This window comes from Epinephelus moara, chromosome 2 (assembly GCF_006386435.1).
Source record: "Epinephelus moara isolate mb chromosome 2, YSFRI_EMoa_1.0, whole genome shotgun sequence".
Taxonomy (NCBI): Eukaryota; Metazoa; Chordata; class Actinopteri; order Perciformes; family Serranidae; genus Epinephelus; species Epinephelus moara.
The window spans coordinates 43,007,331-43,022,188 of NC_065507.1; the positions used below are offsets into that span (position 1 = coordinate 43,007,331).

At 41.4% G+C, this 14,858-nt stretch overlaps 1 protein-coding gene across 7 annotated transcripts in view; it reads right to left on the bottom strand.

Moving 5' to 3' along the window:
• bcas3 (BCAS3 microtubule associated cell migration factor) overlaps window positions 1–14,858 on the bottom strand; it is a 939,536-nt gene that overhangs the window by 599,318 nt on the left and 325,360 nt on the right. For 5 of the 7 annotated variants that reach the window (XM_050055587.1, XM_050055619.1, XM_050055627.1 and 2 more), the window contains exon 17: window positions 3,824–3,868. The exons of the other annotated variants lie outside the window; for them this stretch is intronic. In XM_050055587.1, coding sequence (XP_049911544.1) covers window positions 3,824–3,868 — 45 coding nt within the window. The remainder of the gene's footprint in view (window positions 1–3,823; window positions 3,869–14,858) is intronic. 7 annotated transcript variants of the gene reach the window in all.

A 14,858-nucleotide genomic window follows, 5' to 3' on the forward strand; every position in this document is an offset into this window, starting at 1 on the left:
TTTCCTTTCCGCTGCGAGGGTCATAAGGACAGAGGGATGTCGTATGCTGTAAAGCCCTGTGAGGCAAATTGTGATTTGTGATATTGGGCTTTATAAATAAAATTGATTGATTGATTGATTGACCACTACTACTACTACTACTACTACTACTACTGCTACTGCCACTCGAGAGCCCCGGGTCGTCCTGACCCCTTAGGGCAGCGGGAGGGTTAATGATCATTAATTATTTTACGATAGCCATTTTCATACTTTAATTGGAGACATGTTACAAGGCCAGGCTCACGTTAAGGCTTAGTCCCAACAATGGTCTCCCTCAGTGAGGCATACATTCCAACAATATGTAAGATATGTATACATTTTCAAGAACTCTACAGTGATCCATTAAAGTGAAACACAAGATATGTTGGTCACAAGACACCATTTCACCTGTGTTCTTTGCTCAAGAGAAGAAACAGTATTCCCAACTTTGACTGCATGGCCCTGCAAAGTAAAAGTTCTTGTTGGGTGCCGGGAAACCCTGGTGTTCCATCTCTCACATTGCTGGAAAATGTGTTTAACTCTCAAAGGCATGGTGGTTCACTGGTTTTAATAACCCAGGAAACACAAATCCTATTTCAGAGCAAGTTGATGTTGGTTTTCAAGAGTGAGAGCTTGGGGCTGACGATTATACCACAGAATGACTTACACTGTGTGCTATTAGATATTCTGAGCTCCTTGTAGTCTTTATGTTTACTTTGGACTTAAATAGAAGTTGAAAAATAAATCAAGGAAAAAGACCTGAAAGTGTTTTCTTTAAGATAGAATGACAAAAAGGACTTAGTCAGTAGCAAAGTACTGATTATTATTTGGAGGCATTAGGGTTGCCACCTCACACACCAATATGTGTATATATAAGTACATACATGTATATAATCACATACACCAATACCTATACTTGTAAGTCTGTGAAAGCAAGCTATATTATTGGCTCCTCACTGTGGTCTCATAATTGATGAACTGGATTTGAGCTGAGCCTGCCAACTGGACCAAAGATGACAGCTCAGTTGTCCTCTCCTCAGGGTGCAGTGACCACTGAATTTAACTCATCTGTGTTTTAAATCATCCTTTTCACCTCGATCTCACCTGAAGTGGCTTAAAAGGTTTCTGCCCTTGTACTACAAAGAGGCAGTTCCACTTTTTGGAGTGGACCAGTGGTAGGGGAGTGCGTTTACAAATGAAAATCATAACCCCATACCAATAAATTATAAAACATAAATACATTATAGAAAAGAACTGGGGGCGTGGTTACTAAACAAACAGCAAATCTCTATTTTTCTTCTCCCTCCACAATATTTCGTTTGGTATGTCTGCCCTTTAACAGGGAGTGGAATCCATTTTCTTTGCAACTTTAATTCACTGAAGACTCATGTCATTTCCACTTTTAATTTAACAAATGAGGACTCTTGACCAAGCTAATAGCTTTTCCATAATTCAATCTGTGACATCAACCATCAAAGTCCCTTTGCATTACTATGTCCGGGGCTAACGTGAGGCGCCTCCAAGGGGGGATGGAAGTCCAGTTGCAGCTTCCATTCATTTTCAGGGCCCTCGCAGTAAACAAATATGAAAGAGCTCACTTCAGCTGGCCATCCAGTGACAAAGAGCTGCATGGCTGTTGCTGCGCTGATTCTGGGCCATATGGTTAATTAAAAGCATAAAAGGAGCTGGTATTAAGACTGCAACTAGGAAGGAAAAGAAAGACAGAGAGAGAAAGAGAGGGAGGGAAGTCATGTGGAGGACATGTCCTTCAACGTCACATTTATTATTTTACAACAGCCCTTGGAAAAGCGGCAGCCTCGGGCCTGTGTCGAACACACAGCACTAATGACAACCACTGGGGAAACTCAGTGAACATTGGAGAGCGGCCATCACCATGGAAGCAAGGACTTTTTTTTTCACCTGTTCCTATTCCCTATACTCTATGTGTGCCACACTGATCATGTAGGTTTATCAAATAATCTTGGGTGTCAGATTGTGCAAGTATTGGTGTAAGCACATAAATTTGGTCAGAAAGTCGGAGTCTCCCACAACAAAGTCAGTTGTTCATGCTTTGAACATAAATTCAAGAAGACACGACACAGTTCATGTTATCCTGGGAATCAACTAAAATGAATGAACTCTGGGTAAGCAGATATTGGCAAATGGACTGTCATAGCTCAAATCTCAAGACATACACTATTAGAGAAACAATAAAGGTTTAACTGGCTCAAATATGAGTGGAAGGCGGTTATTGTGAGGGTCAAGATTCCGGTGCTAATGATGTGTACCTCTGAAAAGTATATGCTATGAAATCACTAAGGGCCTAGATTAAGCAGGAGGTGGATAAAGACAGAAAGAAAAAAGCTTCAATTAAAAAGTATGAGTGACTGCCCACAACAAAGATGAAACCCAAAACATGGGGAAGGCACCACATGCTATTTATTTTCTAAAGTGAATGGAGTCACCAGGGAGGAGCTGGAGAGCAGGGAGCCAGGAAGGGAAAAGTTCACTTCGCTGAGTCACTCAATCATCTCTCCATAAGTAACTCTGTCATAATGGGGCTTCTTTTAAAAGCTTGTAAGCATCTGATTTCTTGAAACAGCGTTTAAAAGAGACTTAGCTTTAGCCCCCTGAAAGAAAAAGTTCCTTGAATGGGAAGATGCTGTGCGCTCTGAAGTTTGATTCTGAGTGAAAGCATTAAAAAATCAAGTTACAAGTCAAGGTAAATAATTGCCTGATTAAAATAAGGTTAAATTGCCATTATAAAATTTCACTTTAGTAATCAGCCTGACAGTGTTCTTGACAGCTATTTTCTGTTTGGGAGGGGTAGTCATTTTGCCCTAACAAGTCGTTAGTAAGTTTCGCCAATGTTCTTTTCAGTTAAAATGGAAGTTGTGTATGTGGCTGCAAAGAGTAGTTATTGTATTTCTTGATAATTGAAGGAAAGTGCAGATTTAAGGGTTGTTACTATACAAATATTGATTAGGGAAGCTTGAAATTAAATTCTTTAGTTAGAATTAATGAAACCAAAAATTTACAGTATTTGGCATGTTGAGTTCACCTTTAGTCCTTTGCAAAATACATTTCGTAGGAGAAAGGTCCACATAACTCATATTTCTATACTCACACAAGATACTGTTCACAATATCACCACAATATGACATGGCACAATTACAGCATGCAAACACAGTGAACAGAGTAAAAACTGCAACCAAAGCAAGCTGAAAGAAAATTTAAGGAACATAGGATTAACATAAAGGCGTTATTCTTGGAAAATGATGATGGAAAGTCTAAACTGAAAGAAAGAGACAAGAAGACAGAGATACCATTTTCTAATGGGTGGCTCCAGCTGGTGGTTTCAAAGAGACCACATGGCAACCAGGCAAGAAGTGCTATGGCTTGCCCCAAAGCCCTGGGCTTTATGATACAGGCCTAAAGCATTCCATTTTTTATGTTTACAACCTTTCTTATTAAAAGACATTGCATTAATTAAATTGTGAAGCCATAATTGGTAATACAATACAATATGATAGAATATATATATGTTGAACTGTCCGACTACAAAAGCTCAACAAACACAGAGAGATTGAAGGGTTTGCAAAAAAAGAAAAAAAAGAAAAGAAAGGCACAAAAAGATGAGAAAATAACAAATACTCATTTGGGGGATTTTTTCCCTCTTAAGGAATGACTGCACAGATGTGTTACAAAACATACCAAGAAACAAATGAGAGGTAAAGGAGGCAATGTGCTGTGTATACAGTTGCATGCTGCCGAGGGAGCCATGGAGGGGAGAAGCAAAACTCACCATGGAGTTTTAATGGCAAAACATCCCGCCCCAAAGAGGTAGGGTCTTCATGAGAAGGGGGTGGAGGAGGGTGAAGGGGGTGGGGGATACAGAGATAGACGGAAAAACCATTATTAAACTAGCACACTTGAGCAAACACACTTTTCACATTACATACTTTTTGACGTGTCTGTTTAAATGCACAACACATATGAGGCAGGAAACAGAATGTCTGTGTGCAAAGATGGATTTTAAAACCTACGGGATGGCTTGATGATTCATCTGCTCAAGCTGCTCTGTAAAGTGTGATACCATATACTTGGCAGATGCAGCATGTCCACAGATTCTGTTTTTTTCTTCAGACATCTGTGATATTTTTTTCTCCCTTAACTTTAAAGAGAGATTGGGTACATGTGCAGAACCATGTAGGTCTGAATCCGACCATGTAAATACGACCCAGAAAAACGATGGGAAACAGTTTGGATTGTTGAGATTGAGAAAGAGTATGAGGAGTTTATCCATTCTGTATAACAACTGGGGACACCAATAAAACTAACAGCACTCAAGCATTGTTAAGACAAGAAGCTGTGTTTGCATGCAACTTCTTTTTTCAGTGCAAGTGTGTACTTATGTCGTGCACAGTTGTGCATTGTCTTTTGAAAGTATGTGAGCATATTTGTGTTCACTGTGATTATATTAATAACTACACTGTGTGTGTGTGTGTGTGTGTGTGTGCGTGCGTGCGTGCGTGCGTGCGTGCGTGCGTGTTTGTGTGTGGGCACGCACATGCATGTGTGTGTGCAGGAGTCATCCAGAGTATAGTGTCTTTTTCAGATTGTATTTCTGTCTGTCTGTCAGTCTGTGCGTGTTTCTAATGTTTACAAGACATTAGGAGTGGGAGTGTGTTCCTGTGTTTATTCTGCATGTCCAGAGATAGTGACAGAGCTTCGTAAACAGTTTACAGTAAATAAGCCTTTTCCCTACAGCAATAAAGGTCCGATGAGACTGAACTCTGTCCCTGCCAGTCAACCTCCCCCAGTCATGAAAAACAGAATCTCGGGCCAACCAAAGCACTCTGCAGCACTTCTTTATTTTATCGCTTTCGCTGCATCCGACCGGGCCCTCCCAACGAAAGCACACAGTCTTCAATTAGTCTTGGTACATGAATGTGAAGAAAAAATGTTCCTCTGGGAGACAGGGAGCAACAATTTGCCCAGGAATGTCTTACTCCTGGAGTGCAAGTTGACAAAAGAACATGCTGGTTGGTGTAATGGAGGCCCCTCGTAAACTGCCACTTTTAAAGGAGCTGCAGAGGGGGGTGGATAGTCTCTACCATCTACCCACTGCTGAGCCCATCAAACCTGCTGAGCCCCCATTCTGGGCCTCCAGCTGGGTAAATGGATGGACTCCAATGGGAGAGTGATCGACAAATCTCCATGCTTCAGCAATCTCCATGGGGTAGTAAAGGCCAAGTAGGCTTTGAGGTTTACTAGTGCCACTAGGAATTTCTCCCTCCCATTTTCTTCAAACTCATTGTTGGTGGAGTTTACAGCTGGTGGCTAACAAAGTGATGAGATTTGATGGCAGTGGTAGTTGAAAAACTACACACCCAGTCAAAAAACAATACTTGCAGCATTTGGCTCATAGAGGCTTTAATGTAAAACTCACCTTAAAAAGTCACTTTTAGTTAATTACTTTCACATTCATCCCATGTATACATAAAAATAACCAATAAAAGCCTAATAGCAATAGTAATTGAACAGTAACTGAAATGTTTAGATTGGAATAAGTTAGGTTTTTACAGTAAAATGACTGTACTGTGGACATAGGCACTGGCACCTACCCCTATAGGCAAGTAAGGCAAATGCCCCTCCACTTTTCAAGGTGGGGGGGCAAAACTCATATCTTGCCCCCCCCCCGCTTTTTTCAACTCTTTTTAAGTCAAAACGTTGTTGCATAATATTTAATTGAATATTTTCAATATAAAATGTAAAATAAAAATTAAATAAATTAATCTTATTTACATTTAAATAATCGTATTTGAATTATTCTGCACCCCGTTTTCAATCCAAGTGGCATATTCCAGGCAGTACGAAGCAAGTGCACCATGGTTGCCATGTCCACTTATTAGAAGGAGCTTCGATTGTTTGTATTTCTGTAAATTTGCTTTCAAATACTGGTAGTTAGCTTGCCTGTTTTAGCTGTGGATGCATTTCACGTTTTCGCCATTGTAGTTTGAGACACAATGATAAAAACGGGACAGATGTGGAGAAGCAGCTTGGCTGATTGCGTTTTTCACTCCAGACATCTGGCGCTGCTCTCTGTACGCGCATACTGCCAGTGTTGCCAACTTAGTGACTTTGTCGCTATATTTAGCAACTTTTCAGACCCCTCTAGCGACTCTTTTTCAAAAAAGTGACTAGCGACAAATCTAGCGACTTTTTCTGATGTTACTGAAGACTTCTGGAGACTCTGTTGTGAGAGCACGTATCATTCTCATTCTTCTCAATGAGCAGCGGATGCTGCCGTGGGCTCCTTTCTCACCCCAAAGCACTCACAGACGGCCCAGTCCTACCTCCCAGCAGCAGTCAGAGCAGGAGATGTTAACCCCTCCACGTCCAGACTGCAAGTGAATCACACATGCGTGGAACCGCCACTGGCTGATCCCGACCTGGTTTACAGTCAGGGCGGGATGTAAATGTAAAATTTTCTTTGTCTAATATAAATCACTGAAAGACAGGCTCCCTCCTGACAGGCTCCCTCCTGCTGATGGTCCTCCTAGTAGTAGAGCTAAAGCCCTTATTTCAATTTGTAATGATTTTGATCTTGCTGATGTCTGGAGGACATTTAATCCTTCCTCCTTAAAATTTACTTTTTTTTTGAACCCACATAAATGTCATACTAGATTAGATTACTTTTTATTGCCTAAGAGATTGCTGTATTCTGTGGTGTCGTGTAAAATTGGGAGCATAGTGGTGAGCGACCATGCTCCCATTTACCTGGATATAACTTTCCGTGAAATAAATAGATTTTCTAAGTCCTGGAGGTTTAACACCACACTTCTAAGTAATGATAATTTTACCTCTCACTTTGCTGCTGAATTTAAGACGTTTTATGAGGTAAATGCTAACTCCTCTCCTAATCCAGCTATTTGGTGGGAAACGTGCAAGGCATTTTCTAGGGGTATAACTATATCTTATACAGCCAGCAGGAGGCGCCAAAAAATTAAAGAACAAAAACAATTAGAAAGTTTACTCTCCCAGGCAGAAGAAAGCTATATAACCGATCCTAGTCCTGTCAAACTGAGGGAGTTGAATGCTGCTCGTATAGCCTTAGAATCCTTACTTACTTTACAATGTGAGAAAAATCTTAAATTTGCAAAACAATGTCTTTATGAGTCTGGAGATAAGCCTGGCAAATACTTGGCTCGTCTTGCCAAAAGGAGAACAGACTCACAGACCATAGTCTCAATCGTGGATGCTGAAGGCAATAGATCTTTTGAAACTCAAGTTATTAATGATAGGTTTGCAGCTTTCTATATGAACCTGTATCGAGCGGAACATGGTGAAAACGCTCCTCAACTTATGCAACACTTTTTCTCTAGCATCGATCTTCCTACGATTTCAGAAGAGCAGAGATCAATTTTAAATGCCCCCTTTTCAAAGGAGGAGATCCATAACGCCCTTAAAAAGCTTCAATCGGGAAAATCACCAGGCCCTGACGGCTTTCAATGTGAATTTTACAAGAAATTTTCTAATTTATTCCTTGACCCCTACCTAGCTATGCTGGAATATTCGGCTGAGACAGGAATCCTCCCTCCATCGTTAAGGGAGGCTAATATATCTCTAATTCTAAAAAAAGAAAAGTGTCCTGAAAATTGTGCCTCTTATAGGCCGATTGCCTTATTAAATTCTGATTTGAAACTGCTTTCTAAAATGTTGGCCTTACGACTTGAACGTTTCCTCCCTGATATTATTAATGTAGACCAAACTGGTTTTATTAAGGGCCGGAGCTCCTCCAATAATGTGAGGAGGCTCCTCAATATTATTGAATACATGCGTGGGCGGGAGGAGACCGTTCTGGTGCTTTCTCTGGACGCAGAGAAGGCATTTGACCGTGTCGAATGGTCCTACCTCTTCTATACCATGAATGTTTTTGGCCTTGGTGATACTTTCATTAACTGGGTTAGAATCCTTTATAATGACCCACAGGCAGCGGTTATCACAAACAAAATTTTTTCTCTCCAACATGGCAATCGCCAGGGCTGCCCACTGAGCCCCTTGCTCTTTGCCGTGGCCATCGAGCAGCTGGCTCAGGCTATACGCCAATCACCCACAATCTCTGGTATCTTTGTTGGAGAAAAGGAGCATAATCTATATGCGGATGATTTGCTTTTATTTTTAACCAGCCCAAATCTCTCTATTCCATCTGTTATTGATACCATCACCAGGTTTAGTTCATTTTCAGGTTATAAGATCAACTTCTCTAAATCTGAAATTATGCCACTTGGTTCTCTTAGTACTGTCCCCCAAGCCCCTGTCCCATTTCCATTTTGCTGGTCTCCTTCAGGTTTTGTATACCTAGGTATACGCGTAACCCCCTCATTTGATCAGATGTATAGTGCTAATTTTACACCTCTCTTAGACACTATAAAATGTGACCTTGGCCGCTGGGCGTCCCTCCCGCTGTCGTGGCTTGGTAGGGGTGCACTCATCAAAATGAATGCCTTACCATGGCTTTTGTATCCACTCCAAATGGTGCCCATTATTCTTTCAAATAAGGTGGTTAAGATCCTTGAAGACTGAGTTCATTTATTTGGAATAAAAGAAGGCCCCGTTTGAAGTTAGCAAAATCACAGCTACCCAAGGCTGCTGGAGGTTTAGATCTTCCAAATGTAAGGTGGTATCAGGTGGCTGCACACTTAAGGTTCGTGGCTGAATGGCTGAAGGAAGATCAGTCTTCTACATGGCTAGATGTAGAAGCTGCCCAATGTAGCTATCCACTCCGAAATCTGTTATTTCTCATAGATCCTGCCTTAGCAAAAAAAAACCAATCACCCAATCAAAAAACCCAATCATCCTAAACACGCTAAGGGCATGGAAATTTGCAAGATCTATGGAGGGTCGAACCAAGTTAACATCACCCCGCACTCCAATTCAAGGGAACCCTGATTTCCCCCCAGGTGTTGAGGACCCTGTGTTTAGGCTATGGCGAGATGGTGGCATAACAACATTAGGAGATTTATTTAACGGCTCTGCCTTGAAGTCTTTCACTCAGTTACAGCAAATATATGTCTTCACAGGCCTCACTTTCTTTAGTTTTCTGCAGGTGAGAGATTTTATATTTAAGCGTACAACATTAACAGTTAATATAGAAACTTCTCAGATTGAGAGAGCCCTCTCACTTGGCCTTAGAAGAGGTCTGATTGGAAATTGCAGATGAGGACTGGTGGGAAATATTTGAAAATGCTAAAAGAATTTCTGTATGTAACAGCGTGTGGGCGACATAGCCGAGAATTATACATAGACTGCAAACTTCACCCAGCCTTCGCCACAAAATGAATGCCACTTTATCTCCTCTCTGCCTTAAATGCAAAACTGAGGTGGGAGACTATACTCACTGCATATGATCTTGTGTTAAGATAGAACGATACTGGTCAGGTATAGTAGAACAGTTGAGTGTAATTTTTGGCATGGAGGTTGAGCCTGACCCTGTTTGCCTTGTTCTTGGACTTCCTCACAGGCAGCTTGTTAATAGACATCACAAACGACTGTTTAATCTTTTAACATATGCTGCAAGGAAAAACATTCTGTTATCTTGGATTAAGGAGAAGCCTCCAACGAAGAAAAATTGGCATAAAATTATCATGCAGTGTATACCCATGGAGTTTCTCACTTGTAAGCTGCACTCAACAACTGATACCTTCCACAAGGTTTGGGATCTGTATCTATAGTATATTGGTCCGAACCTTGCAAACACACTAACTGTGGGATTCCTTAATAGAAGTGACACTGTCAACTGAGACACATAGGATCAACGACTGCATCTTATCTTGAACATAGTCATAACGGGACTGCCTTGTCTGCGCGTGTAATTGAGGGGTGCCTAACCAATTAACTGATTAGTTTATCTTATCTACTTTTTTATTTCTGTATACTCTCTCTGTCCACCTGTAAAATGTGTATGACATATAACCTGTCACAGGAGTCTTTTGTTTCCAAGTATTATGTCCTATTGTGAAATGTCTGAGCTGCCCTGTTCATGTTTTTGTTTGTTCGTTTGTTGTAATATGTACAAACCAAATAAAAATATATTTGGAAAAAAAAAAAAAATCACTGAAAGAAGGTTCATTTGTAGTTCTAAACATATTCAGGGTGTTTTTTACTCAGTTTTTGTCTCTCCCACGACGTTATTCCTCTCTCCTACAACAGCCATTACAATTACATGCATATGGACAATTATGCAAATTAGGCGATGACGTCATTTAGCGACTTCTAGCGACTTTTAGGACAGCCAATAGCTACTTTTCTTACTGAGGAGTTGGCAACACTGCATACTGCAGCAGAAGCTGTGCAGTCCGGTACAGTGTGCCACAGACTGTAGCATACTGCAGCAGAAGCTGTGCAGTCCGGTACAGTGTGCCACAGACTGTAGCGTACATGAAAAACCAACCATGAAACGCCAGCTAACTATCCATAACTTATGGAACAATTAGATAAGGAAAAAAACATGTGAGGTGACTAGATGTCCCGCATTGCGTGGGACTGCACAGCATTTCTGTCTCTTTTCACGCGTCACGCAAATTGAGACCATGTCCCGCATGATTGGTTGTCACCCGTGCTTGCATTCATGCCGGCCCACGTAGGCTCTCTGTTTATTGTCATAGTAACACCGCATGTGCGTTTAAGCCCTATAGGGCTCGCCCCTCCCGCCCCATATAGCAACTATTTCAACCTCCTTGATCGCAACAGGTAGCAGGTAGCAGGCAGCCGCAGCGGGGCCGGTGACAAAAAGCTGCGGTGAAGTCAGCCGCAGCGGGGCCGGTGACAAAAAGCTGCGGTGAAGTCGACAGTTTCCCGACAGTTTCCAGCAGCCTTCAGTCCATAGGCCTACAGGTAGTCACAGATAAACTTACATCCTGTCTGGAACGATGTCAATTCATTAAAAAAGTGATCAGATCCATATATCAGTTTGTTTTCAATCTCCAGTTGTTTTTGTTTTGATAGATTAATTTAGTAAAATGCTTTACAGACGATCTGTAATTTGTGTTCATGGTTTAACCTCCATTTGACATGAATTCTCCTGTAAATCAGCATCATATCAGTTTGACCTGTCCCCTCAGCTACACCAGCTAAATAAACTGTGTTTGACTGTAAGGTTCATATTTTCAGGAAAAAAAATACAAGACAACAGCTTTCATTAAGGCTCAGTCAGATACAGTCAGAGCTTCACATCTGTAGGCTACAGATGTTATTATAAGAATCCTCAAATCCCACTGACCACAAGTCTCTGTGTTGCTAAATACTTCAATAAACAAAACAGTCCAGCGTTAATATACTGTAGACTACGTATAGTTTATGATGAATGTATGTAGTCTCTGATGACTAAACTTCGCGCTGGGGGCGGGTGTCCCACATTGTCCCTCACAAACCTACTCCTTGTCCCACATTTGGTTTATTGGGACCTACTCACCCTACCTACAGTTGTGACCAATGCAGCGTTAATGCAGAGCCCTCCAGCGTTATGTTGCTCTGGACAGTTGAAAAAAAAAAGTGTAACTTCTGCCTTTGTAATCAAATTTGTAAATTGTTAAAATGGTATTTGAATGTCTAATTTCTTTAAATTAATTGGTCCTGCGACATAGCACTGAGACTCATAATCAATACATTTTTTTTGCCCCCCCACTTTTACACAAAGTTAGGCGCCCAAATTTGGAAAACAGTAAGATCCATGAGCTCCTTACCCTCCAAGCAGACGGCAAGATCAGCCACCATATAACAGAGATGGTAAATGATTATAATTGCCATGTTATGCCATTGTTATTGTTTAGAAAGTGTTGCTAATGCATGTTAAGCCAGCTTTGTTGTGTTAAATGTTTTACTGGTCAAGCCTCTTTTGCTTCTGATATTTTGGCAGGCTGTCTAAAATCACACACTGAAGTGGCATGATGCCATGTTGTTTGGTTCTGTGTAGTCTCAGCCAAAAAGTTGCACATGAACACACCCCCAAGACTACAGCCGATGGTCAACCAGACCATACATTCTGTGCCTGCATGAAATGAAATAATTCTCCACACCAGCAGACAGCGGTAGTCTGTAGTCATCATTCATAAGTGGAAACTGGAAGACGTCATGAGCCAGTCAGCACATTAACAACACAATCCAATGTTAGAGAACAGTGCATATTTAACATGGACCAGTGAACGATAACAAAAACCATCAGGAAATATTTCTGCTAAAGAGCTCAATGGATGAAGAAAAATAATCTGACCTTATGTAACAACTTTGTTTTGGTCTCACTCCCTCTTGAGTCTAGCTGTTTGTTAACTTTCCTCACTTGTTTCTCTTCTTGCCAAGCAGAGTGCTTCGCCGTTGCCTACACCAATTCAATATGCTGAATCAGCTGAAAAAAATGGCAACAAGGGCCAATGAGGGCCAACAGTGCAGAACATATTGCAAAGACTAGGGTGACAGACGCTCACCAATGGCCTAACATTGACTGACAGCCGACCGTCGGCTTGGTGTGACAGGACCTTAATGACGGCTTGGACTTGGCAGCGTATGAATAAGGAAGAATTGTGTGTATCCCTTAGACTAGCATAGTGCCATATTGTATCCTTCACGATAATACTGCTGTCATTTTTAATATGAAAAAACTTTAACGCTATGACGTCATACCGCTATGCACTGCCATAACAAGCATGGCTAAAAGCAATTGTTACGTGCTCCACAGAGAAGGAGTTACACTCCAAAAAGGCACACAACGTTGGTAGTGTCAAATCAGCGGCATCTTCAGGCCTGGGCGTCATGAATGTTTTACAAACAGCCCCAGACTTTTCAGACCCTTTTAGCTACTTGCTGCTCAGAGTAAACTCAGTTAGTGGCTCCTCTGGTAGCAGCACGTCTCTCCTCCCTCTCTTCTTTCACCGGGACAGGGTTTGGCTATACAATCTTACGGGAAGCAAACACCGGCCTCCCGGTTGTTGTTGTCCTGATACGTTTCCCCCTGACGCCGTCAGGTGTCGTTACACAGTAACTGCAACCTGCTGCGTATCATTCCAACGTGCAAGGAAGACTTTTTTTGTCAGTGTCTGATTTCAGAGGTCACTGACCAAGCACCGCTATTTGACGACTTCAGAGTAAGACCAGGTTGAACAAACAGCTAAAGTCAAGAGGGAGTGAGGCCAAAACGATCTTGTTACGTAAGGTCAGATTATTTTTCTTTATCCATTGAGCTCTTTAGCAGAAATGTTTCCTGATGGTTTGTGTTATTGTTCACCAGCACACTATAAACACGCTCTGTTCTTTCAACATTGGATTGTGTTGTTAATGTGCTAAGGTGAAGAAGCAGGGGACCTTCTTTGCCGCTAGTTCTCTGAAGTCAGTTTGGTGCCCTCTGAGCCTGGAGATGCACACCAGGTAACTGACACACCCCTGATTTGTTTTTAGCTGGGGACCTTTGTTGCATGCCATCCCCATTGTTCTCTCCCCATATTTCCGGTCTGTCTCTACAGTTCGCTCAAAAAAACGCAAGAATGCCAAAGAATATTTTTTTAAAAAAAGGGAAAATTAGCACTGTCAATTTATGATCCGAATTAAAACCAAACATCTAACTTTTTGTTAGGATCTACTGTATGTGTCATTTGAGCCCATAGCTGTATGCAATAATCTGAAGTGTACATTTTTAAGTGAGGAGTGGGTATGTTACTGAAAAGAGGCAGAAAAAGAGGAAAGAGAGAGAGAGGAAAAGAGTAAGCGTAACCAACCTGTGAGGGCACCAACCCCACTCCCACAGAATAACCGTTCACACATTCATCTCCTAACCCGTTGACCCTAATAGCAGCTCTGCCTGGGCCATTAAAAAGTTGATTTCTGCAAATGGTTTAGTCTTGCTGCTATGTGATGCTTGGCAATGCATTCTTAAAACCCCAATGTATTTCTGGCCTCAGTGGGGCTCTGTAAGACAACAGCTCTAGCACTAGGCTGACTCATACTTGCGTATTACAGTAATCTGCAGGTCACAGGATCTCACTCATACTCTTGCTGTTGTCTTTGTCATTACCTCGCCTGCACTCCATTTGCATTTGCTTGAAAATGTCATCAGCAGGATTCGGACAAGGGTGGTCTTTTGTTTTGTGTATGACAATCTTTCCATTTGGATTTTCATTTGACTGTAATAAAGTCAGACTGTGTGTAGATGGGATAAGTGTGCAATAGTTTGCTTGCAAATCCCACATGTATCACTCTCAGGCATTTTGACAAGTTAAATCCTCATACAACTCTAATGACTGTAGGGACAAGCAGACTTCCCTTGAAGCTGACTGTAAAAAAAATGCTCTCTTAATCTTTTTCACAGATTAAGTTCCGACAGTGACAATTCACCAAGAGAGAATCTTTTGTTACCAATGTATTTTTCTTCCTTGGGATTTAAATCATCTGACGCCAACCTTCTACCAGATTTCCCTCAGTAACAGAGGTTTCCTGTACCGACTTTGATCATTTTGTTGATAGCGCCATAGGCTCACTGCGAACAACACTCGACTCTGTAGCTCCTCTTAAAAAGAAGTTAAAAAAGCAAAGAAAGTTCGCTCCTTGGTATAACTCTCAAACCCGTAAGTTAAAACAAATATCGTGAAAATTTGAAAGGAATTGGCGATTAACCAAACTGGAAGAATCTCGTTTAATCTGGACAGAGAGTCTCAAAACTTATAAGAGGGGCCTCCGCAATGCCAGAGCAAACTATTACTCAGCATTAATAAAAGAAAACAAGAACAACCCCAGGTTTCTTTTCAGCACTGTAGCAAGGCTGACTGAGTCAAAGCTCTATTGAGCCTTGT